A 27,049-nucleotide genomic window follows, 5' to 3' on the forward strand; every position below is an offset into this window, starting at 1 on the left:
GCAATAGTATTTTGCTCTGCCAGTGAGAGTGGTTAATCTCAAGCGCATCAAATGAAATGCAAATGAGAAGGGGTGGGGCATTTGATACCAGAGAGCATTTGATTGGTCAGAGGAATTGAAAAGAAACTGATAAATGAGTTGATGTGAATGAAATCGATTTAATATTTACTTTATTACGATCCTTACTATTTGGTTGGGAGAGCAGGGCACTAGTCTGTTTTGTTGAAGGCTGTAATATTTAAAAGTTTCTGCCGTGTCGCACTTGGTGCAGACAAATTGTTTGTCGCTGGAATCATGTTGTAGTTAAGACACACGGATGTTTACATGGACATCAGTAAGCGAATTATTTGCCTTAATCCGAATAAGACAATAATATGATTAAGGTGTTTACATGAGTTGCTGTTTGTTGAATGTTCTTTTCATCACCCAGTTTTACATGTTGTAACACATAATTCGATTAACGTCATTGCGTCACACGCTATTTACATTTCCTTCAGAGTTTCATGTAGTTTTGGGTGTTTAATTTTTAATTTGTCTACTTTAACTGTGGTTCAATACTTTCACTTTCCTTCAGAAACATTTCATTCATGCCTTCCATGACAAACGAGATCGTTGATGCGAGTATGAACTGCAGGAAGAGTGTTGTTTTAATGGAATTTGATACTGCAGGTCGTATGAGGAAAAAAACCCTCAGCATTTTGCGATGTGTGTGTCTGTGGACATTTAATGACTCGGTAGGAGCAGAGAATAGTGTCAAATGGCCGTGTGCATATAGACTATCCTTTCGCAAAATCCTACACAACAGTAATAGTTTGATTGCGGTGTTTACATGTCTGTACTGCATTTCAATAATGCCATTAAAATCAGAATACTCCACGTCCTAATTAATTTCTGTTTAGTTCAATTATGACTTTGACTATGTTTACATGGTAGACTCTTAATCAGAGTATTGTCTTAATCGGGTTATTGATGTCCATGTAAACATACTCACTGTTAGTGTCCAACATAAAAAATAAATTTAGAAATGTTTGAAAATAGGGCTGCACAATATTGGAAAAATCTGATATTGCGATATTTCATTTTTCTGCAATAAATATTGTGATATGAACAGCGTTTTACAAGATGGTTTGAATAGTGGTTTTCTGGGGAGTCTAACAGTATTTTGGTATGGAAATGAAATGCTTGCAATGCAAAAAAATGTTTTTCCTACTTTGCCTTGTCTTGTTTCTAGTCCAAATATCTAACAATTATTAAATCAATTAAAAATATTGGGGGTTTTTTTACCATCAAAAGAGAGAAGTCAAAATTAAGAGTTTTTCCTTAATATAAGTAAAATTATCTGCCAGTGGTGTAAGTAAAATAATCTTGTTTTCACTTTGAAATGTAAGTATTTGGACAAGAAATTAGACAATTTTATTTATTTTTGGCATAAATCCTATTAATTCTGCATAAATTCAGCAATTAAATAAAATCCTTAGCTCCTGGTCAACTATAATTCAGACTCAGCATTGCATACCTTGCGATGCGACTATTGTAGATGTGCACATTGCTCTACACTCCAAAAAATTATCACGGCTGCTGGTTCCAACTACTTGTTTAAATTGAGCTGAAACAACACAATTTTTTGTCATTTCTTTGGCCAATTTATTTGTTTTAAGTTCAGTCCACTTAAATTTGTAAACCATTAAGCTAACTTAAGCGATTTGTGTTGGGACAACATGAAGTAATTGTGTTGGTTCAACTACCTTGTTAGGGGGATGTGTAGTTCTCAGCATGCTTTGCGTGGGAATGAATTAAGAGAAGGAAATGTTGACAATAAAAGTAATCTTAGGTGTTTAAAGTTAATTTTGTTAGAGTTTAATCTTTACTTTAGTTTGAAGATTTTCATGTAATGCTTTGAGTTTTGAGATTACCACCCTCCAGAAGCACCCATGCTTTGGGTGTTGGCAGCTCAATTAGCAAAAATGTGGTTTTGCTGCTTTGCTCAGTGAGCAATAACTGTCCTAAAATCAGACTTATGAGTTATCAGACTTAAGATCAGACTTAATGAACTGTATACAGTTAGGTCCATTAATATTTGAACAGACACAATTCTAACATTTTTAGCTCTACAGCTACACAATGGATTTGAAATAAAATGAACAAGATGTGCTTTACATGCAGACTGTCCGCTTTATATTGAGGGTATTTACATCCACATCAGGTGAACGCTGTAGAAATTACAATAGTTTGCATATGTGCCTCCCACTTGTGAAGGGTCCAAAAGTAATTGGACAACTGGCTTCTAAGCCGTTCCATGGCCAGGTGTGTGTTAATCCCTCATCATTCAAATTCCAATGAGCAGATAAAAGATCCAGTGTTCATTTCAAGTGTGCAACTTGCATTTACCATCTGTTACTGTCAACTCTCAAGATGAGATCCAAAGACCTGGCACTATCAGTCAAGCAAACCATCATTAGGCTTAAAAAACAAAACAAACCCATCAGAGAGAAAGCAATAACGTTAGGTGGGGTGAGTATGGAGTATGGAGAAGGAAAGGAACTGCTCATGATCCTAAAGCCTAGTTCACACTACAGGATTTTAAACATCAGCAGATCGCTGTGCCGTTCACACTACATGACTTGACTTTGTGTCTTTTAATCTCTGAGGTGTTCACACTACGCAACACTCCGTGAACGATCTACAAGAGGGGGGTCACACACTACATGATCTGACAACATCTCATTCCCCATCAGCTCATTCAAGCTACCAAACCACAGCCAATGAAATTTTGAGGGAGGAGTCGTCAGAAAAAGCTGAACACTATTGGCTGCTTGTGTGCTGATGACATCACTGACAGCGTTTCAAGCTTTAGAGAAAGCATTTAAAAACATCGTCAAATCAGCTAATTTATCAGCGAATTAATCACTCATCTGCAAGGTTTGAGTGGATACAGAGAGAGTTTTTAATTTTTGTAATTTTATAACTCTTTGAAATAAAACTAACATATTTATAACACCCTGCCATTTTCTAACTATCAGTGTATTTCTTTCTGACATTGTTATTTTTTTATTACAAAACAGTAAAGAACTGAGCATTTCTGCCTTAAATTACCATATTGGTTAAAATGACTGCATGCATGTCTGATACTTTTCACTGTGACTTTAAATATGTGTGTATTTTCTTTCCTGGCAACTTCCTGCTAACATAAACAAAACTTTCTGATGGCAAAAACATTAATTTACTTCAGATATCTTTCAAAACAGCAGATTCTGTGCTGTGAAATAGCTCCTGTTTGAAAGTGAAAATGAAAGCCAAGACCTTTAAGTGTTTTAGTATCTTAACTAAATATTTATAGGCTGTATTACCAAAAAAAGATGATATTTTTAGGGTAATGTGTAATTAAATATGATGCCAAACATTCAAAGCTAAATTTTAATATCTCAATAATAGCTTTGAATGTAAATATGATGTGACAGTATGGCGTTTTATATGAGAATGGTCAAAATGAGCAGTATGGTAATTCTAATAGTTACAGAATTCTAGTTCCACTGTTAATATATCCTCCTCTCATGTCTGTGCTAACACAGAATGAAGCCAGTGCACCGATGCCCATTCTGACCAATCACAGATGTTTCTGCTGAGCTCCTGAACACACAGTCATTCAGCTCATGCTGATATGCTCTCTCATTGGCTGCAGCTCGTCACTACATTTGACCACACGTGGGGTTGAGTCGGCCGACTGCTCTGGAATATTTAGCATGCTGAATGTTGGATTTCCGTCTGCGAGGTGTCGGCGACGTGTCAGCGAGCCTCGTTGTTGCGTTGTTCAGTAGTTCACACATAGAGCGGCGAGCGCCGTGCACCCGCAGATTTCTTCCAGATCACAGCCCGATCTGTCGGCGAGCTCGTTAACTTCCAAATCGGGCTCAAATCAGGCTTAAAATCCTCTAGTGTAAACTAGTCATAAGCGGTAAAGCATGGTGGCAGTAGTGACATGGCATAGGCATGTATGGCTGTCAATGGAACTTTTATTTATTGATGATGGGATGCTGACAAAAGCAGCAAGATGAATTCTGAAGAGTTTTAGGCAACATTTTCTCCTTATATTACAACAAATGCTTCAGAACTCGTTGGACGACGCTTCACAGTGCAGATGGAGAATGACTCAAAAGCATACTGCAAAAGCAACGAGAGTTTTCGAAGGGAAAGAAGTGTAATGTTATGCAATGGCCAAGTCAATCACCTGATCTGAATCCAATTGAGCATGCATTTCACTTGCTGAAGACAAAACTGAAGGGAAGATGCCCCAAGAACAAGCAGGAGCTGAAAACAGTTGCTGTAGAGGCCTGGCAGAACACCACCAGGAACGAAACCCAGAGTCTGGTAATGTCTTTGTGTTTCAGCCTTCAGGCAGTAATTGACTGTAAAAGATATGCAACCAAGTATTAAAAAGTAAAGTTTTTATTTCTGATTTTTTTTCTGTTTAATTACTTTTGGACCCTTAACAAGTGGGAGGCACATATGCAAAATGTTATAATTCCAACAGCGGTTACCTGATTTGGATGTACAAACCCTCAAATGAAAGCGGACAGTCTGCAGTTAAAGCATATCTTGTTCCTTTTATCACAAATCTATTGTGTTGGTGTATAGACCTCCATTAAATTGAGTTCATCCAATGAGTTTTTTTTGAGTGTATCAATGCTGAAACCATATATTGTGCAACCTTTGTGAAACCCATTGAGAGTGAGTAAAGGTGAGGAAATTTACCATTTTGGGCGAACTAATCATTTTAAGGCTTTCCCAATGGGCCCCGGGGTTGAAACGGGGCCGCCAGGAAGGGGTCCATCACCGCTCGAACACCCACCGTCCAGGAGTGAAGCGGCCCAACAGGGACAGAGCTGATGGCTGCCTGCTGGCCCACACTGGACACTACACGATGGGCTGCAATGGGCTGTTGGGGCATCGGAGCCTCGGCGCAGTATGGGAAGCGGATCTGACTGTGCACCGGAGGATGAGGAAGAACAGGATCATCACCATTGGAGATCTGCGCTACATGTGATTCGCTCCTCTTGTAAAACGGTGCTTGGAGGAAGACGTCAGGCTGCGGATGAGATGGCTGAATTTGTGGAAATGGAGCACTGGTGAAGATGTCCCTACTGTCTGGCCCACAGCCAGGGAATGGGGCGCTGGAGAAGACGTCTGGAGAGGAGGATGGAGAGAGTTTGAGAGATGTAGTGTTGAGGAGTTTGGAGTCCAGCAGGGGCAGCTTTGATCCACTGCACATGTGCAAAACCTCCTCCTCCTCTTCTTCTTCTGCAGGAACATCTGAGCTTTGGATGCATGATGCAGATTCATAGCCGTTTACGCTAGGCAGATCATCTGCAAGAAAATGAGATGGAAAGAAATGAAAGATGAGAAGCTTTAACCTACACTGTAGAAACATTAGGGGTGTAATGGATCAAAGTTGATCCGTGATCCGTACGGATCACAACCCATGGGTCTAATTCTGAACACACGTGACCCGCGGATTAATACAATTTTTTACTGGTACATTAATCCTAAATTTGTAATGATTGCAGAGAGATCAACTCCTGCGTCATTCGAATCAATTATGTATCGAATCATGTATGTATGAAAGCATTTAGGTTTTCCTGAAAATATAATGATGACAAAAGAAGTCGTGTTCGGTAGGTTATTTGGGATGTGGTGAGTTTCATAAGTTATTAAAGGTATTTTCTGTCATTACTTGTTTAGCTTGTAGCACTGCATTCAGTGTAAGCTGCACGATTGATCATTAAAAGATCTGGATCTCAACACCCACGCAACATAAATTATAAATGATGGTGATTTGCATATGTTTATTAATTCTAAAACATTCAGTCTTCAGCGTTTTGAGTTAGTTATGAAGTTACAAACGGTCAAAAAACACAAAAGTACTGGAAGAACAGTTTATAGTTTAGATCAGGGGCGTCCAAACTCAGTCCTGGAGGGCTGGTGTCCTGGAGAGTTTAGCTCCAACCCTAATTAAACACACCTGAACGAGCTAATTGAGCTCTTACTATATATACTAGAAACTTCCTGGCAGGTGTGTTGAAGCCAATGACTGTAAAAATATGGACGACGCCTTGAGGGCAAAACGCCTGCTTGACGGGCACAAACTGTCGCAAAAGACTGCTGAAATTGGAGCCTTGACATGCGCAGAAGGACTGTCTGATGGAGCCAGAGGAGCCGCGAAAATGAGCGGAGTCGGGCTTCCAACCAAACGCTTTATGTAAAATGAACCACGCCCCCCAAACTGCTCAGCATGCGTTTGCTGTCATAACAACACAAATGGATGTAATAACGTTAACAAATATGAGGGTTTTATATATTCAATCGCGCCAGCTCCGGGCCGCAGCGCATAACCTACTCGCGGCGTCGCGGGCTGATTCCGGCTCGCATGCGGCAGTGCCGGCTCGCTCGGCCGCCGCATCTGGCTCGATTGACTCGGGCTGGAATCGGGCAGTGAGTCCAGGCATCCAGAGTTGGTCCAGCAGAGGTAGTCAGTCTAAGCTCTGAGGGGTAAGTCTCCGGCAGGCGAGAATCTAGCTGGAACTGGCCCGAGTGTGTTTTGCTATCTGGGTGGTTAGGCGTGTATCAGCAAACTAATAAAGCCCGAAAAAAGCCCTGACCTTAGCGAATAAACAGTGTTCCACCAGGATCATGTATGTCAGAAACTGTAGTTTACTGCTGAACTCATTTTGTCATGGTAAAATAACACAGAAATCGAATAATAACACTTCAGTCTTCTGCCGAGACTCAGACGCGCTGCTTTGAGAAACTGTCAATCACAGCTGTCAATCACGATGACACGCCCAGCATTAAATTACTGCTAAAAACAAACTGTTTACAAAAATGAAGATCTGCACCTATTTCAGCACAATAACCAGTGCCTCAATCGACCAGAACCATCTTTCGGGACATTTTATTGCAAGTGTAATAACTTTTTTATTTGGGCTCAAGTCTCCTTCATTAACACGGAGGAGGCGGGCTTTATGACTTGTACTGCAGCCAGCCCCCAGGGGGCGATCGAACGGCCGAGACCTTCACTCAAACGCAGGCTTGCGGCACACTTGGTTGAAGCAAGTTGGAGCTTAACTATACAGGACACCGGCCCTCCAGGACCAAGTTTGGACACCCCTGGAGTAGAAAAAAAACCACTGATGTTTATGGTCATGTGCATTTAACAACGCTCAAAAACGAAAGCTGGGAGCAATGACATGGTTTAACCAATAGGTGAGATATTCATCACCTTTTGGACTATTATGAACTTGGAATGATGGAATTACTTTCTAAATGTATGCAGTGTGTAGTTTTTCTGTAACTGGTAACATATCGGAGACTGTAAGGACCTGTATGTGTTTATATATGCTGCTTTTATTTATTTATTTGATATAATTGCAGACGTTACAGTAGACTATTTTTGATTTATAATCAAATCATGTTCATAGAAAGGTTAGTAATGAACATTTATACACATATTTATGCGTATAAAAGCATCTGTTTTGTAAGAAGTGCTTCTCATATGATATGTGAACGACCGTACAGCTTTACTATAGACATTTTAGCAAGTAGTGAGTCTGACGTCGACTGAAACTTTGTCATACACCATGCCTATTATAACAACCAACACCATCGGTATCCTTTTGACAGTGGAAACGCAAGCCTGATGAAGGTGGCCAAAAATACTCGTACTAGTTTGTGAACAATGGTATCGGTGCATCCCTAAAACTAATGTTTACCATTAGAAAGTGGGAATACTCACACGCTGCTACCACACAACTGTGTTTAAACCCCTTATAAAAGTGATTTTTAATATAGGTCCCCTTTAGACAGGCAGAAAAGCGGTTTTAGTTCTCCTTCTTTTGTGTTTTATGACTCTGAAAGCTGCAGAATGATTAACTTGCTCCACCTGTGTTCAGTGTCTGCCAGGAATCCATTTCCTTCATTAAAATGCTATTTACAATAACCTTGTCTAGTCTATTAATGGACATATATCCTGATTTCCAAAGGGTAAACACACGTTTAGGTCTCAGGTGAAAGCTTTCTCTGCCTGAATGTTGATTCTCCTATTAAAAAATGAATGGTTTACATAATGGACAGAGAGAGAGAGAGAGATCATGGCCAATCACACGTACAATGATATCTTACCTGGAGAAAACGGCAGTCACAGTCAAACCTCCAGCAAAAGACATATGACAACAATAAGAAAAAAGTATTTAACAACAAAATCCTTCAATATGTTACTCACTTTTGTGTCTATAATAGGACTCTAGTACAAAAGATGCGAGTAGAGGCTTGAATATCAACAGTGTGAAGCTAATATGTTCTGCAGGGCTCCTATTTTACCCATTTTTCAAAATGTAAGATAAGTCTTTTGTGTCCCCAGAATGTGTCTGTAAAGTTTCAGCTCAAAATACCGACCAGATTATTTGTTATATCTTTTTAAATCTGGGAAAGCTGTTAGGACATTATGGCTGTTTTTGTTGCCTGTGCCTTTAATGTAAACGAGTTGGTTCTCCTTGCCCACCATCCCCACAAGTGTGTCAGAGCTGTAGCCTTCACAAAGATAAACAGCACAGTGACAGACAGGAATGAAGCAGATCTCCCTTGCTACAGTAAAAACTTTCCCAATGATTATTTGATGTATTTGCTGTGGAGTTAATTCAAGCCTTTCTGCAACGATGAGTCACACACAATGTTGTTTAGCTTTGCACTGTTTTGTTTGGCATATGTGACAGGATACACATTAATATCCACTGCTGTGTGGATATCCGTTAAGTTAATGTACAAAATGAACCTGATTTAATGTGACAAACCAGGATTGAAGAGTCTTCTTTTATGTTTGTACTGATACTATGCGGCTGTGGTGGTGAATTACAGCAATTTTACTGTATTTATTACAAACATGCACCGTTTTAATAGTTTTAAACTTAAAAAAAAAAAAAAAACATTCTTAAGGTGTAGATGATCACAGGAGGCTGAACAGATCTTTTAATTCCAGTTGCTTTTAGTAAATGAAAATAAAGTAATTCATTGTAGGTTTATGTTAACTTGCAGTGCATTGTCTAATGTTAACAACAACATGGATTTTAAAACTGCATAAGTAAATGCTGGTCTAGGAGTAATCAATGTTGTTAATATGTGTTAATTTGTGCTCATGTTAGTAAATGCATTGACTATCATTACTGAACCATGTTTTAAAAATGTGATCCAAACACTGCATTCCTAAAGACTAATGTCAAATTGTGTAACATTATTAACCTTAATTCTTGTACTACTATAATAGTAATTGTAATATTTCTTGAAAATAATAATAATAATAATAATATAGAAAAGTTTTTCATTTAATTGTCAGTTTACATTTGGAAAAACTTTCTACAATAATAGCAATAAAAACAACAACAATAATAATATTTCATAGAAATATTACATATTATCTTTTTATATCATTTATTATAATATTATTTTTAAATTAAACATTTTTATAATAATATTAATAATGATGATGATGATATTACTACTACTACTACTAATAATAATAATATTAATAATAATTATTAGTACTATTATAGAAAGATTTTTTAAAAATAACTTGGTCTGTTTACATTTGAAAAACACTTCTGCAATAATAAATAATTATAATTATTAAACTTTTCATTTAACTGTCAATTTCCAGTTGGAAAACCTATCTACAAGAATTAAAAAAATTAATTAACAATAATATTAGTAAAAACAACAAATATTTAAATATTATTAAAACAATAATTATTATTATTATTTTTATAATTTCTATTTTACTTTCTAAAATAATAAAAACAACAATACTACTACTAATAATAATATAATAATAATATTTTTATAGAACTATGATATGATAATTTTATATTTTAATTTTTATACAATATTTATTACATTTAAATGTAAATGTCAGTTTACATTTGGAAAACCTTTCTACAATAATAAATATAATAATAATAATTAATAATGATAACTAAAATGTTTTTATTATTATAGAACAATTTTTTTACTTTTAGTTTTATTTGAAAAATTCTTCTACAATGATAAATAATAAATAAATTTTTTATTTAACTGTCAATGTAGAGTTGAAAAAAAAAACTTTCTACAAATTAATAATTATTACCAGAAATATTAAAAAAACAACAATTAATAATCAATAATAATCAATAATATTAATAATAATAATAATAATATACTTTTAGAAAAGTTTTTTTTCATTTTATTGCCAGTTTACATTTGGAAATCCTTCTAGAACAACAATAATAATAGTATCATCATCATTATTAATTATAGTTAATATTATAGATTTTTTTTTACAATAATAAAACTTCCAATTCTACAATAATATTATAAACTAGTTCCATTCAATTTTGTGTCAGTTTATATTTATAGAAAAATTCTACAATAACAGTAATAAGTATTATTAATATATAATATAGAATAAATATTTTCATTCAACTTCTTGTCAACGTACATTTAGAAAACATTCTACAATAATACCAATTATTAGTATTATTGTTTAAAAGTATTTTCAATCAATATCATGTCAGTTTACAATTTGAAAACTGCTCCAAATTATCTGCCTAACACTATTAGCTTGACTTAAAAAGTGCAAAACATTTTAACAAGCAAAACAAATGACCACAGTCACAATTTACATTCACATTTACATGTTTATTTACCACCCCTCTCTTTCTTTACTGTTTTTTTTTTCACAAAAATAGAAGGTGCACATGAACCCATCACTGCTCTAACACTGGGCTGAGGGTGTTTTGTTTGCTACAGAGACCGATGAGCTTCCAACTCGGGGGATAAACATGGTCATAAATATTCTTTTCCTCTGAACGAAAACAGCACGTAAAAGGAATCTTTGATTTTTTTCTTCTTTTTTTTTTTGCACAACAACACAAGTCAAAACACGACCCGCGGGGCAAAGACCTCTACTGAGAACTACGAGATGAAGCATTAGGATTGCATAGGTTAACATGAGAGTCTGCGGACGGCTGTACAGAGGAGAGGATCCATCTCTTAAATCAACACACACACACTTACACACACACACACATCAGTAATGGAGCCCAGCAGCATCTCTGTGCTACTCTGCGCTTATAAAACAGCCAAAGCTTTCATGGCAACTTCAGTTTTATTGTCGTGCTGCTTTGTGTTGTGTTTTGGTTTCATTACTGTGCTTTAGGGATGGACGGTATAATTAAAAACTCCTATTAGCGTATATGGGTCAAAGACACAAATGCGAATGGTTTTCATTCTATTTGATTTGTTTTTCTGAGAAATATTAGTATAAATGATTTTTAAAAGACGATACTTTGCTATTATACTTCAAACTATTAGTTTTATGTTTTAAAGGGGGCCTATTATTCAAAAACCCCTTTTATAAGGGGTTTAAAAGCAGTTGTGTGCCAACAATGAGCAACATAGCCAGCTTCTAATAGTCACACTTGACAAAAACAGTTTGCAGAAACACTCTGATTGACATTCTCCCTTTGTACGTGTCATCAGAGGGGGAAAGCCCCACCTATTAGTGACTATCTCTCCCTTATTAGCATAAACAGCCCTGAGTGAGAAGCAGCCGTTTAGAGCTTTAAATCTGCCCCTTTGCTGACATGTATGCTTAAGTAGCTCCGCCCTCTTTTGAAAAGAGCACAATCTCATTTGAATTTAAAGCAACAGTGACCAAATTGGATCAAAGCCTAAAAGGGGCAGTTTCAGAGTTATGTACCAACATTATTTGTAATTAAATTGAAATTTGAGATTGAATTGACTTAAAATGTATAACAGAATAAGTGATCTTACTAAATTTTAATAAGTATAGGTCAGATTTTCTTTTGTTCTGTTGTTTTATTTTTCTTTATGGCCACAGCCATATCACTCTGTGCCGTAAGACCAGTTACTCACTGAAGCTATGCAGGGCTGAGCCTGGTCAGTACCAGAATGGGAGACCACATGGGAAAACTAGGTTGCTGTTGGTAGTGGTGTTTGTAGGGCCAGCAGGGGGTGCTCAACTAGCGGTCTGTGTGGATTCTAATGCCCCAGTGTAGTGAAGAAGACACTATACTGACAGTGAGCACCGTCTTTCAGATGAGACGTTAGGCCGAGGTCCTGACTCTCTGTGTCATTAAAAATCCCATGGCACCTTTCATAAACACTAGGGGTGTAACCCCGGCCAAATTCCCTGCTTTAAATGTAAACATTTCAATATATATTGTAAAAGTTTACAGGAAACATGAGTTTACAAAAACTAATTCATGGTTTTACTCCAAAACATAATTATAAATACACAAAAGCCTTTTTTCCCCCATAGCAGAATGTGAAATAAATTTTGTAAATCGAATTTTAGCTCTCGTCTTCGACCCATATACAAATACATGATTAAAAAAAATTTGGTAAATTGGAAGAAGATTGACATACACCACCTGACAAAAGTCTTGTCGGTAATCCCAGTTGTAAGAGCAACAAATAATAATAATTGGACTTCTAGTTGATAATTTTCAGATGAATCATCTGTTAAACTGCATCTCAACCATCACAAATACTGCAGAAGACCTACTGGAACTCACATGGACCCAAGATTCTCACAGAAACCAGTCAAGTTTGGTGAAGGATAAGTCAGGGTTTGGGGTTACGTTCAGTATGGGGGCGTGCGAGAGATCTGCAGAGTGGATGGCAACATCAACAGCCTGAGGTATCAAGACATTTGTGCTGCCTATTACATTACAAACCACAGAAGAGGGCAAATTCTTCAGCAGGATAGCGCTCCTTCTCATACTTCAGCCTCCACATCAAAGTTCCAAAAAGCAAAGAAGGTCAAGGTGCTGTAGGATTGGCCAGCCCAGTCACCAGATGTGAACATTGAGCATGTCGGGAGTAAGATGGAGGAGGCATTGAAGATGAATCCACAGAATCCTGATGAAGGGATTTGATTCATGTCAGAGATGTATGGATGCAGTCCTCCAAGATCATGATGGAGTCAGACACAATATTCATTCTGTCTCCACTGCAGCAGGACTTTATATTCTATACTGGACATTATTTCTGTTCAGTGACGAGATTTTTATCTAAGCAAAGTCAGACCTTACTGTCCTGATTAAAGAATTGAAAATCAAGGCATGATCATAGTTTATTGTGGTCAAATAAGTGTCATCTAGAGGCCTTTGCCTCTCATATAAGCCACTTCTGATACCAAATGCTCAACTAGAAGACAACTAATTATGTGTTGTTCCTAAAACTTGGATAAGCGACAACTTTTGTCAGGTAGTGTATTATGAAGGAATGAATTTACTTTTAATGTTCAAAACAATGAAGAGTTCAGACCTCTAAATGCCATCTGAAATCTTCATCCAAAACGGCATTTTGCTCAAACTCCTGTTTGTATATTCAGTAAATCCACTTGTATGGCAAAGAATAGGTTCTTTGCATTGTCTATAAAGTGAAATAACTGAACACAAACATAGAATGCTGAAAAAAAAATTCTCATTTTACAAGAAATTTTTCTTGAATCTGAACTCTTCATATGTTAAAACAAATGCTGTTGTTTTGAGCCTTCTATTAAGGAAATAATACTCATAAAAACATGAGGTTATAAAAGTTACACAGGAACAAAATTTGAATTGCAATACATCAAAGAACATCACAATATATGAAAAACAATTGCAACAAAATTGTATCGTGACTCAAACACTGTGATATCCAATCGTAGGGAATATGGCGATTCCCACCCCTAGTATCTCAGCATAGATATATACACTAGATATCGCAAAGAGACCCTGAGCATGCGTCAATAGCGCCACCATATTTGTACAGTGCTCCCAGGACAAGTGTCATTCAATTGCACTAGTCAAGACAGTGTTACTACATGAAGATGCTGGACTTTAGCGCTGTCTACAGGTGTAGTAACGAGCAAACAAAGAAAACAAAGCAAAAAGGCAGAACATTTTATAGGTAAGATTAAGTTTTTTATGTTTTTGTATGTTCTGAACTTTTGTGCTCAACAGGTAACGTTATTGATGATAATACAGTCACTGACTGCCTTCACCATAAGGCAAAGCAGCACAAACTCACACTAAACACTCGGCTTATGCTAGTTTTGTTGAATAAAATCAGCAAACAATGCCAAATAAATATGACGAGATGCTGCGCTGCCAGAAACTTGTATTATTGTCGGCTAGTGAAGGAGTCGTTCATAACGAAGATTCATTCACAAACGAATCGCTCCCTCCGTCAGTATGAGAAGTGAAAGCAGGAGAGAGGCTGTGTTTTACGACAAGATTAGATCAAATTTAAAAGGGAGGGTGGATAGTACATCTCCATACACACAAACACAAGCTTTTTGTCAGGAATGCCTGTGCGATCACTTATCCAGCAATGTAGAGAAGTGATGTAAAATTATAAGTTTTGGAATTTAAAAAAAAAATTGAATACTGAACTCCGGGAAAACTCCCGATCATAGAAATATGTGTAATTCTCTGGCTCTGGATGGCCACAGTCCTCCACTGCAGCTTGGTCCCGCATTCATTTCAAAGGAGCGCTACCCTGTACTAAAATGGCGGCTCTATTGACGCATTCCTTCTAATAGACAACAACAGGGTAGGCGACATCTAATGTATATATCTATGGTATCTCAGCAAGTACTTGTTTGTCACACTGCAAACGCATTTCAAAATGAGCTCTTTAAATGATACACAAACATATAACGTACGACAGCATGAGAGAAATATTCAATATTCCACAGCCAAATAAACAAACCAAAAGTTCAAAATCCCACCGCCCATCCCAACTGCTATCACACAAAAAACAACCACCACCATTACCTCAAACTCATCTCAACGTTATTTTGATTCGAAAAGCTGATTGTTTTTGGTATCTTATAACAGAACGTTCCCCTCTACAGCATCTCAGTCTCTAATTGGGATTTTCTCCATGCTCTCGATGGACTCTCAGTGAATGAAAAGAGAACCTGTGCTTAAAACGGAGGTGCCTGCTGCGGGTCCAGCTGTCCCGAGTGGAAAAACCAAGACAGAACGACCTCACCACTTTCAACAACTAACACAAGCTATTTAATTACCACACATCCACACACGCACACACACACACACACACACACACATACAGTACTGATATGAAGATTGGCCACAGACACATCTTAACTTCGTATTTTTTTCATAAACACTGCCATGCTTCCATATGCGTCTGATTCACGAGAACTGTGCGAGAAAGCATGGCGGTTTCGGAGGATGAACGGTATATATTTAAACGTACAGCGTTGAGGATTTCAGTTTCGAAGATAAACGTCTGAGAATAAAAGGCAAGAAACTAAAAAACCAAACAAATTCGATTCCAGCTGATTTGCTTCAAGATTGTCCTCGTTTTCCCATTATCGACTCATTTCAGCGATGACGATCTGGCCGTTAAGATGAAGAAAAAAAAACGACAAATTTTACATTCGCAAACACGTCTCGAACACACAGAACGAAGAGATAAAGTTTTCCTCTTAAATAGGTTTCATATACACATATCTGCATTTATATATGGATACTCGATTCGTACATTCATTCCCTAACACTCTATTCATATTCACATAGAATCTTAACCGTATATGAAATATTATTTTCTTTTTAAATTATCTCCATGTAGACTATTATTGGGGAGGGGGGTCAGACGAGGGGATCTCTGAAGGAACTGCCAGAACATGATGCTTTATACACAGGAGGAAACGAATCACTTAGAGTTGGATACTGCAGATATACATCAATTTACATCGCTTGGAGCCAACGTACAACATCGATACGGCTATTTACACAGGAGTTGATGGCAATGAGGAGCTTCTGGTCAACTGGACATGAAGATTTTGCTCGTCTAGCCTTACCTGCCAAGTCTGTAAACATCTAGCGAAAGAATATGCCTGCCTGTAAACAGTTTTCGCTTTGTACTTTTAAATTTCTTGTCTGGAAGGAGCACAAGTCCGCATGTGTGTTTGATCAGGAGAAGAGCTTGACTGAAGAACGCTGAAGATGATGATGATGATGTTTGGAAAGTGAAAGTAAAACAAAAGATGTGACGCTCATGTTTGAGTGTCCAAAGGAAGCACGGGTATTGAAAGTGGATGCAGAGGGGGAAATAAGTATTGAACACGTCAGTGTTTTTCTCAGAAAACATATTTCTAATGGTGCTGTTGGCTTGGAATTTTTAGCAGATGTTGGTAACAAGCAAATAAATCTGTATATGCAAAGAAAACAAAACTAATTAGTTTATAAATTAAGATATGAGTAATAAAATGAAATGACACAGATAAAAATATTGAACACACAAAGAAAGGAAGGTGTAGAAGGGCATGGAAAGCCCAGACAGCAGCTGAAATCTCCCAGTAGTTCTTCAGTAACCCTCTGCCCTTCCTTAGAGCTGCAAGATTCTGGCTAAAATGAGAATCGCGATTTTTTTTTGCTTAAAATAAAGATCACGATTTTCCTCACGATTCTGTAGATGTAAAATAAAGCTTAATATGAGATTATTATTTTTTCTTAAACATATACTAAAACAAAAATATTAATATTATGTGTAGGTCTACTGGCTTCTATAAATAATTCTATTCTATTTAATAATTCTGATGTTGAATTATGTTTGAGATGTAGACCTATACTTGCAATCTGTCATTGAGAACATTATAAGACCATTTAATTCACTGGTAAAATCAACATTATATAGGCTAGAGTAGTTATACTGACAATGTAAACATTTATTTTCATGCACAACTGTGTTCGCTATGAAAGAAAAAACGTATCAAATGCTTGGTCGCAGTCATAACTCTAAAATTCGATATGATTATTTAAATGATGTGAACGCTTTCGGTTTCATTATCACTGCTAAGTGCTGTTCATGCTTCGCGTGCAGCTCTCAAACAACCACTCTGTGCTACAAACTAAACATTATTTACAACTTTATTACCTGTTACTCACAGCATTTGCAGGTTCTGTTCACTAAAGTAGACGTGCGCACGTCTATCATTAAGTAGGGCGCGCGCACGTCTATCATTAAGTAGGGCGCGCGCCCGCATAGTCAGCAGCTCACGTCACGTGTGATTTCCCGGCTGCAGTACAGCATTATATGAACACAACAATGACATTTTAGGTGAATTATACCTTATAAATACAGTATGTGTCTCTTTTAACATCATTTGGGGGTGTACATGTCGCTGAGCAATGTGTGTGAAACAATGAAAAGACTCGTGCAGCTGCCTTTGCTTCCTGAACTTGACAATAAGATTGGCAGAATCGTGGAAATGCTGGATTAATATCGTCTAGGGGGTCGAATCGAGATCTTCGTCATCTTTTTTCGATTAATCAGCTGCTAAAGTCCAAGACATTTCAGCAAGACAATGATCCAAAATACAGCCAAGGAGACTCTAAAATGCTTTCAGAGAAAGAAAATAAAGCTGCTTGAATAGCTCAGTCAATCGCCTGACTAGAATCCAAAAAAAAATACTAAATAAAGATTAGATTTGATAGACGAGACAAACAGAACCATCAAGATTTTACACTCTGTTGGAAAACTCTGTGGAAAACTCAAACCTAAGCAATGCATGCGACTTCATTCTCCATATGAGAGGCGTCTTTAAGCTTCCGTCACAAAAAAAGCCTTTGATATAAAGTATTAAACACATTTCAGTAGTTCAGTACTTTCTCCTTATGTCATTGTTATTACACAGAATTCATCTCTCAGATTTTTTTGTTTCGTTTTAGTTCTATGTTTGTATTGTTTGGGTTTTCACCAAAATCTGCTTCAATTCCATGGCAACAGCTCCTTCAGAAATATTATTCCCATGAAAAAAAAAACATGACAAGTTTAATACTTATTTCCAGTATAAAAGATCCAGAATCAAATGGAAAAGAAGAAAAAACACACACAAGCTGAACGTAAATGGCATGGAAAAATCAAATGAGCGAGAATGGAACGAAAATCATCAAAGGAAGAACTGAAAATGGAAGAAGAAATTGGCGACAGAAATGGCAAAGGATGGAGAATGAGGGGGTTTAATGGGGTGTAAGCAGAAGACTACGGTGGCTGGCGTCATCTCCGGAATAATGGGTAGGCTCTAGAGGTCGATGAGCTGGTCCACCAGCAGCAGGGAACGGGCCAGGTTGGGCAGGCTGGATTCGGAGCTGCCACTGTTACTGCGCGAGTGACCTCCTGAAAGAGGCCAGACCCACAGGAAGGGTTTAGGGTGGAGGAGAACAGACGAGGACAGGCCGAGCAAAGGGACAGCACAGAAGAAAAAGAGAGAGAGAGAGAGAGACATAGAGATAAGTAAAAGCTCACCTTAAGTCAAAAGTGCACGGTTTTTACTTCTACTTGACCTTTTTTCCCCAGAGTCAAATTTAAGCATTTTTTATGCACTTTGCAGGTGCATTTTCAAACTTTTCCAGCACTTTACAACTGTGGTAAATTTTTTACTTGTTATGGTTTAAGGAATATTTTTGATGGCATGTTTGTTTGCAAGTTGTGTAGTCAGAATACTGAATTTCAGGACCAATTGTTCAAATTTTTTTTTAAAAACGTCTATTTCTTGCTAACAAAAACGTTTCTTGTTAACATTCTTAGACATCGCTGATTTGTGTTTATGTGCTCCAACAGAAATGATTGTGATTGGCCGTGAAGGTCATCAGTTCACTGAACTCACCACTGTTTACCAAGTGTAAACATAGATGTAGGGACACTGGAGTGTTTTAAAGTCGTGTCGATCAGCTGGTGAGTCAATGAGCTGACATACGAGCGATCCGCTGATGAATTGATTAATCTTTGCAGCTTTAAAACGCTCCAGTGTCCCTGTATCTGTGTTTGCACAGTGTTGTTATTGTAACTAAAATGTTTAGGTTATTCAATCAAAGCTGTAATAAAATGTATAAATGAACAGGACTGGGGTGAAAAATCCATGCAATTGAATTAAGAAATGATTCTGCATGGATGCTGTGATTTTAAATCCTTTATTCTGAGTGTCATCTGCTATTGAAAACTAAGCTCCGAAACAATTCCAAAGAAAATTGCAATGTACTTTAAAAAAATAATAAATAATAATAAAAAAACTAACAAAAAGAAAACAATAAATAGTATGGAAATTTTATAAAAAAAAGAACTAAAATTGTACCACATATCTTCAGAAAAAATTTAAATCAACTATTAAAAATAATTCAAAAAAATAAATAAAAGCGAATAAAATTGTTAGTACAAACTCAGGGTTTCTGCAGGTTTTCTCAAGTCAAATTTAAGACTTTTGAAGACCCTTTTAAGACTAGTGAGAGTCGAATGTAAGACTAATACAGGGTTTAAGACTAAGAATTTTTGCTAATGGCCCTGTAGTATTATTATTATTTTTTTTTAATCAGTTTATTTTTATTTAATTGTTTTAGTATAAAAATAAAAACAATTTAATTTGGGACTTTGCTTTAAAAAAAAGTCTAACAGCTGTTGTGTCTCTGTAAAATAAAAAACCTATATACATACATACATACATACATATATATATATATATATATATATATATATATATATATATATATATATATATATATATATATATATATATATATATATATATATATATATATATATATATATAAAGAGATTTTGTAGAGATATATTGTTGGTCACGGGATTGATGTTGGCCCGATTGAGTGGCTTTACTTGGACAAAAATCTGGTTCAAAAATAAGACCTACAACACAATACTTCAGTGAATTGAAGGCTTTTAAAGACCTAATATTTTGTTTTTGACATTTTAAGATCCCACAGACACCCCTTTTTTTAAAGCACTTATACGAATAATACAGAAAGCTATTCCAAAATTTTACAAAATTATATAAAACTTCAAAACAAAATAATTCAAATTATAAAAGTACAAACATAATACTAAAGTAGCAATGCCCTGCCTGAACTGATCCAGCAAAATTACACAAATCACACATTTACACAGCGTCCCGTATAGAGTGAGTTGAGAAACTCAAATCACAATCACAAGGTATTTTAATAACAAAATCGAACTATAAGCTAGTTACTGGATAACATGTGCATGAGGCTAAAATATATAACATTACTAATTGGTGGTTTAAATGACTATACATTTCATTCAGCTTTTAAAAAATACAACTTTAAAGCTCACATTAAAACAAGGTATTAAATATGTAAAAACATTAGCGGTGTCTCAAAGGCTGCATCCTCTGAAAGATGCATTCGAAGGGCGCTGCGTCATCGCAGCATGATGAAGGCTGCCTCATATAAAAAAAGATTCAAAGGCTCCTTCAAATGCAGCCCCAAAATGTTTCCTTCATATTTCTATGTGATGAAGAACACAACTGGTGAATCGTCCCCTCGATTCTCTGCACGCTGATAATGACAGGACATTTTTAAAAGAAAACTCTGGATTAGATGTATGAATTAGGCTTTATTTTACTTTGATATGACATGTCTTACTAAAAAGGGATATTATAGACAGTTTACTTTTTTATGTGTACATGTATGAATCTAAGAAATATACGTGTTCAACCTTTATAACCCTTGCTTCATCTTCAGATTGCTTAAAATAAGCTTTAAAATCACTTAGAAAAAAAAACTAGTCAAATTTTATCAGCGCTTATTAATGGCAACTTTTACGGTTGCTAGTTCCTCTAATTTGAAAATGCTCGGGTAAAGTCTAGTAAAGAAACAGTGCCGGCTGGAAGTGCGATATCCAAATAGCCACATTTTTTATGACACTGTATAACAATAATTAATATTTTTACAGTACTGTGAGGGTTGGGTTTAGGGGTGACGTTAATAAAATATAATTTATTGGGTAATTTAATAGATACCATAAATAATACTTAGTACAACTACTCTTTTTACGTTACTGTGACGGTTGGGTTTAAGGTTGGGGTGGGGGTAGACAATAATAAAATACAATTAATGTTTAATTTAACAAATAATTTAAATAATTTTCGTTAACTTCCGACCGCAAACGTACCTGATCTGGCAACAACCAAATGCTTGGTTTGGCTTGTGTGGACTTCGAAAGAGGATGCAGCCCCTAAAATGAGACAGCTATTGTCTTGGTATGCTATACTTTCAGTATGTAATTAGGACCAGTTGCTTCTTCAAAAACATCTATATTTCATATATATATATATATATATATATATATATATATATTTAAATACACACAAGCCCCATCTCTAGTCATAAGTGAGCAAAAGTGGTTCATTCACCTTGAAATCTCAATTCTGCATCTTCTGGGACAAAAAATACGCAGCATGCACTCAAATTACACGGTTCACACATATACTTATGTGATCAGTGCTTGCTATCATTACATTAGAGTAAGAAGCAAATTGCTTGCTGCTCCCCGGAGAAAGGATTCAGTTTTGAAAAAAGCTTACCTTGAGAGTTTTTGGACACCAGGACAGGTATGGGGTCGAATTCATCTTCATTGGCTGTTTCAGCACTCGACGGCTCAAAGCCTGAGATCAAACATGGCTCTGCAGCTGAGGGTCAATGATGATTGGGGGAAATTACAGGTAATGGGGAGAAGATTTCAGAGAATGGGTGACAGGGGGAAAAACAGATGGATGAGAAAAATAGATTAGCATAATGTCGACCCTGAAAATGTCATGTTATTTTTTGCTGAAACTTTCTTATTAAAACTAAGCTTTGAATTGAAATAAAAGAAGATTTGAATTTAAATAAACCATAGACTGCAGTCCCACAAGTTCTCATAAAGGTTCCTACACGAAAAAAAGCCATATAATCGCTATAAAGGCTGGCGGAACACAATCTGATTGGTTGTACCTGGTATGTTCTGGGAGGGGCCTCCTGAAAGCACTGCAAAGTCATCAAGACAGGAGGCGGAGCTAGAGGACAGAGGACCGCCCAGCAATGAGTCGTCTCCAATCAATGGGTCTGAAACACAATGGGGAGGAGCATCATGATTAATAATTAAAGATCCGCAACTTTAAATAGATTAAAACACTTTTTGATTGTAACATGTTGCTTCAAATGAAGTTTGCGACAATTTCATTGTTACACCAGTAGATGGCGACAAGTTGATATAAAAACCAAACAAGCAATGAACTGATTTAAAATTGCTGATGAATCCTTAAAGAAACAAAAAGTCTTTGAATCTTTTGGCTAAGTGAGATTTGAAATTGTTGATTCATCCATTAATAAAACAATATTTTGAGTGAGTCTTTTAGTCATTCAAAACGTTTATGACAAAATGTTGATTCATTCAGAAATGAAACAAGACTTCGAGTGAGTCATTGAATCATTCAAGACATCCGTCCAAAAATGTTGATTCATCTATTAATAAAACAAAACATTGAGGGAGTCATTGAATCATTCAAGACATCCGTCCAAAAATGTTGATTCATCCATAAATAAAACAAGACTTTGAGTGAGTCATTTGGTGATTCAAAACGTTTATCCAAAAATGTTGATTCCTCCAATAGTGAAACATTACTTTGAGTGAGTCATTTAAGATGTTTGTCTAAAAATGTTGATTTATTCAGTAATGAAACAAGACTTTGAGTGAATCATTGAATCATTTAAGACATCCCTTCAAAAATGTTGATTCATCCATTAATAAAACAAGACATGGAGGGAGTCATTGAATCATTCAAGACATTTGTCCAAAAATGCTGATTTATCCATAAATAAAACAAGACTTTTAGTGAGTCATTTAGTGATTTAAGACGTTTATCCAAAAATGTTGATTCCTCCAGTAGTGAAACAATAGTTTAAGTGAGCCATTTAAGATGTTTGTCAAAAAATGTTGATTCATCCAGAAATAAAACAAGTCTTTGAGTGAATCGTTGAATTATTCAAGACGTTCAGCAAAAAATGTTGATCAATGCAGTATTCAAACAAGACTTCGAGTGAGTCATTGAATCATTTAAGATGTTTGTGCAAAAATGTTGATTTATTCATTAATAAAACAAGACTTTAAGTGAGTCATTAAGTGATTCAAGAGGTTTGTCCAAAAATGTTGATTCATCGAGTAATGAAGCTAGACTTTGACTGAATCATTGAATCATTCAAGACGTTTATCCAAAAATGCTGATCAATCCAGTATTGAAAAAAGACACCGAGTGAATCATTGAATCATTCAAGACATCTGTCCAAAAATGTTGATTCATTTAGGAATGAAACATGACTCTGAGTGAGTCATTCAAGACGTTTGCCAGAAAAATGTTGATTCATCCATTAATAAAACAAGACTTTGAGGAAGTCATTGAATCATTGAAGATGTTTGTCCAAAAATGTTGATTCATCCAGTAATGAATTAGTCTTGTGACTGAACCTCAACATACAAACAAACAATAACAAGCACATCTAGTAAGTGACATTTCTGTTGTATAGCTGACCATTCAATAATGTCAGTTTGTGTGCTAAATAACTCTTGCATTCCTGACCCTAAGAACAAAATGGCACCATCATTTACAGCATTTTCAGGTTTGCAAAGTCAAGCAGTTTCAGCTGGCCCATCTGGACACCGTACAAGCATAACTGACATGTAAATATGGACTTTTGTGAATGCGTGTGTTCAACATCTGGCAGAAAGTTGTGGAGGCTGTTTTGCAACTTGGTATGGTTTAGTCTTCAAAGTCAGATGAATGTTATTTTTAGCAAAATGACCCAGAAAAATTGTGCGAGTAGTGTATTACCAAAACAAACAGAGATATGTGGTGAATCTGCATATTCAACTAGAAAACATTAAAGGGTCACGAAACACCAAAACACATTTTTTGAGCTGTTGACAGTCGTTTATGTGTCCCACACTGCTAAAAACACTATTAGGACACCTATATTTCACTAAAAAGTGTAAATTGGTTGTTTTTGCGTTATTTCAAGCAAATTCGTACTTCCGATTTGAAACGAATTTTTGAAGCTGCGTCACGGTTATGACATAATAGCGTGTATTCCAGCGTGCAGACTGGACGCCTGTGCCAGAGTGAGTCTTATTACGTCTTACAGTGTGATGCATTCATGCATGAGTAAGGCTTGGTTCAAACCAATCAGCGCGCTCTATTGTGCAACTTCATTAATATTCATTAGTGTCACAGTGTTTAGACGACAGAGACGCCATGTTGTGTTGGCAAAACAAGCGTGAAGTGTTGCTTTTATAGTTTGCTGCAGTTAAGTTTCGTTTTCGTTTTCTCTCTGTGAGAGCTCAGCTGGAGTCACGTGTGGATTAACAGTGTACGCGACGTGCGACAACAATAACTTACGTGTCTAAGGAGGATTATTGTTTACCTGAGAGCTGTTCTCATCTGCAAACGCTGAGATCCAGATTCGCTTGTAGTATTCTCTTAAAAAAGACGCGGCTCTAGTTGCTGGTGATTGTCCTGTCTCTACAGATTTGGTAAGTGAGCGACCGGTGCTCTTTGTTTATTTGAGTTTGTTCATATCGAACTAAGTTAACTATTGCACCGAGTGTAAACATGTTAGCACCACAACCAAACTTTAACCTCGTGTAGGGTTTTTACCGCATTTAGTGACCGGAATAACACACGCGGCTTTCTGACGCTACCTGCCGAGTGCATCTAAGTTTCCGGGAAATGCGGAGGGTTTTTTTCTCTCAATCGCTGTGCGGTATAAAACATTGCATGAAAAATACACGCTTAGAGCAGATCCTCGAATCAAATATCTCGTTTGTCGCGAGGGGCATGAATGAATTCCCTGAATGAAAGAGCCAAACTGCAGTTAAAGTCCAACATTTAATAACTTGGCAAATAATTCGACTACAGATGTCCATGTAGGTTAAACACCATCACTTTCTCCTGTGTGTATGTATTTTGACTCTGAAACTCGCACGTGCCCAAATAGACACTCCCACACCCTCCTACTTTAGTTCCTCCGACACTCCGCCCTAAACAGAGCTGGACACGCCCACTTTTCTGACTTTTTCCAAAGTAGAGGTGTGAAAACACCCTGCTGAAACGAGGGGGTTTCATGGCCCTTTAACAAATCTGAACAGGACTTTTGTATAACAAAATACTACATAAATGACCAAAAACTGACAAGTGTGACTGCTACTTTGAAGGTTATTCACACCGCATGAGCTATTACTTTGGAAAAACAAGAAAATGAGCAGTGAAATAGGAAAAAAGCAAAACCTTGACATGATTTTTTTTTAAAGTGTAACTTATTTTACTTGAGAACAGTTTTAGAAAGCTACAGAAGAGATGAAATGGTACTTCAGGGTTCTGAGTCAAGTTCTTTTTACCTGTCAGTACTAATGATGCCGATTCTGCCTCCACAGGTTGCAGCTGAGCCTGAGGGGGCTCCAAGCCAGGAATCAGAGAGTCCAGACACACATCCGTATTCACTGGGAGAGGAAAATGAGAAAAGTACAAAGAAAACAGATAATGTCACACTGTGAATTATTCATCAAAACAAACATTTCACAGACATCTTTCATATCACAATCTAATAATGCGTTTCTTTATTCCACATGTATGATGGTTTCATCAGTGACTCACTGGATCATCCTGTCTAGTTTCTCAACAACAACAGACTAAATAAAAATTTATTTTCCTTACATTGATGCCTATATAATGAGAGGACTCCAAGTTGTCTTAAAGAGATGGGAAGTTCATGTCATGATAAGTAAAGGTGTACCTCAAGGTTCGGTGATTGGCCCACATGTCTTTATCTTTACCTTGTCTAATCTAATAATGCGTTATTCCACTTCATCAGTGGCTCACTGAAACATGCCGTCTAGTCTCTCAACAACAGACTAGTACGAATCTAATTTCCCTGCTTTTAGTCCTGGATGATGAGTGGATTCTTCAAGCTACCTTGGAGAATGAGGAGTTCAAGTCTTAAGTAAAGGTGTGTCTTATGGTTTAATGTTTGGCCCTCTTGTCTTTATCTTGTCTAATATAATAATGCCTTTTTTATTCCACTTGTATGTTTTCATCAGTGACTCGCTGGATCATCCTTTCTTGTTTCTCAACAACAGACTAATAAGAACCCACTTTCTCAATATTGAGGCCTAGTTGATGAGTGGATTCTTTTATTTTGGAGAAACGGGGTGTTCGAGTCATAATAAGTAAATGTGTACATCAAAGTTCAGTGTTTGGCTCTCTTGTTTTTATCTTGTCTAATCTAATAATGATTTTTTATTATACTTGTATGATGTTTTTATTAGTGACTCACTGGATCATCCTGTCTAGTTTCTCAACAGTGGAGTAAATGAAATCTTACGTTCCCTAAATGATAAGTGGATTCTTCAAGCTATCTTGAAGAGATGGGGAGTTCAAGTCATAATAAGTAAAGGTGTACCTCAAAGTTCAGTTCTTGACCCTCTTGTCTTTATCTTGTCTAATCTAATAATGCATTTTATTATACTTGTATGATGTTTTCATCAGTGACTCATTGAATCATCCCATCTAGTCTCTTAACAACAGACTATATATAAAAAAAATATTTTTTCCTGCATGGAGGTCTAGATGGGTGGACTCCTCAAGCTAACTTGGAGACATGGGGAGTTCAAGTCATAATAAGGTGTACCTCAAGGTTCAGTGCTTGGCCTTTTTTGTCTTTATCTTGTCTAATCTAATAATTAGTTTTTTTATTCCACGTGTATGATGGTATGATGGACAAAAGACTAAACAAGAACCTAATTTCCCTGCATTGAGGCTTAGATGATGAATGGAGTCTTCAAGCTATCTAAGAGAAATGGGGAGTTCAAGTCATAATAAGTAAAGGTGTACCTAATGGTTCGGTGTTTGACCCTCTTGTCTTTATCTGGTCTAATCTAATAATTAATTTTTTTTCACTTGTAAGATGTTTTTATCAGTCACTCACTGGATCATACAGTCTAGTTTCTCAAGAACAGAAACTAAGAACTTTTCAGCTTGGAGGCCTAGATGAGCCAACTCTTCAAGCTAACTTGGAGAGATGGGGAGTTCTAGTCATAATACTGTATGTAAAGGTGTACCTTGAGGTTCAGTGTTTGGTTCTTCAGT

The 27,049-nt window shown here is 36.6% G+C and overlaps 1 protein-coding gene across 24 annotated transcripts in view; it reads right to left on the reverse strand.

Annotated features, from left to right (window-relative positions):
• Positions 1–27,049, reverse strand: part of aak1b (AP2 associated kinase 1b) — a 97,369-nt gene that overhangs the window by 5,819 nt on the left and 64,501 nt on the right. For 6 of the 24 annotated variants that reach the window (XM_073915142.1, XM_073915138.1, XM_073915137.1 and 3 more), the window contains 4 exons: positions 25,303–25,404; positions 21,867–21,977; positions 21,458–21,562; positions 4,750–5,361 (listed from right to left, as the gene is read on the reverse strand). In XM_073915142.1, coding sequence (XP_073771243.1) covers positions 4,772–5,361; positions 21,458–21,562; positions 21,867–21,977; positions 25,303–25,404 — 908 coding nt within the window. In that variant the 3' untranslated portion in view covers positions 4,750–4,771. Of the gene's footprint in view, positions 2,561–3,900; positions 4,404–4,429; positions 5,362–13,530; positions 18,241–21,457; positions 21,702–21,808; positions 21,978–25,302; positions 25,405–27,049 lie in introns of those variants that run through there. The other 18 variants (XM_073915149.1, XM_073915148.1, XM_073915147.1 and 15 more) reach the window with 7 other exon arrangements.

Source organism: Danio rerio, chromosome 10 (assembly GCF_049306965.1).
Source record: "Danio rerio strain Tuebingen ecotype United States chromosome 10, GRCz12tu, whole genome shotgun sequence".
NCBI lineage: Eukaryota > Metazoa > Chordata > Actinopteri > Cypriniformes > Danionidae > Danio > Danio rerio.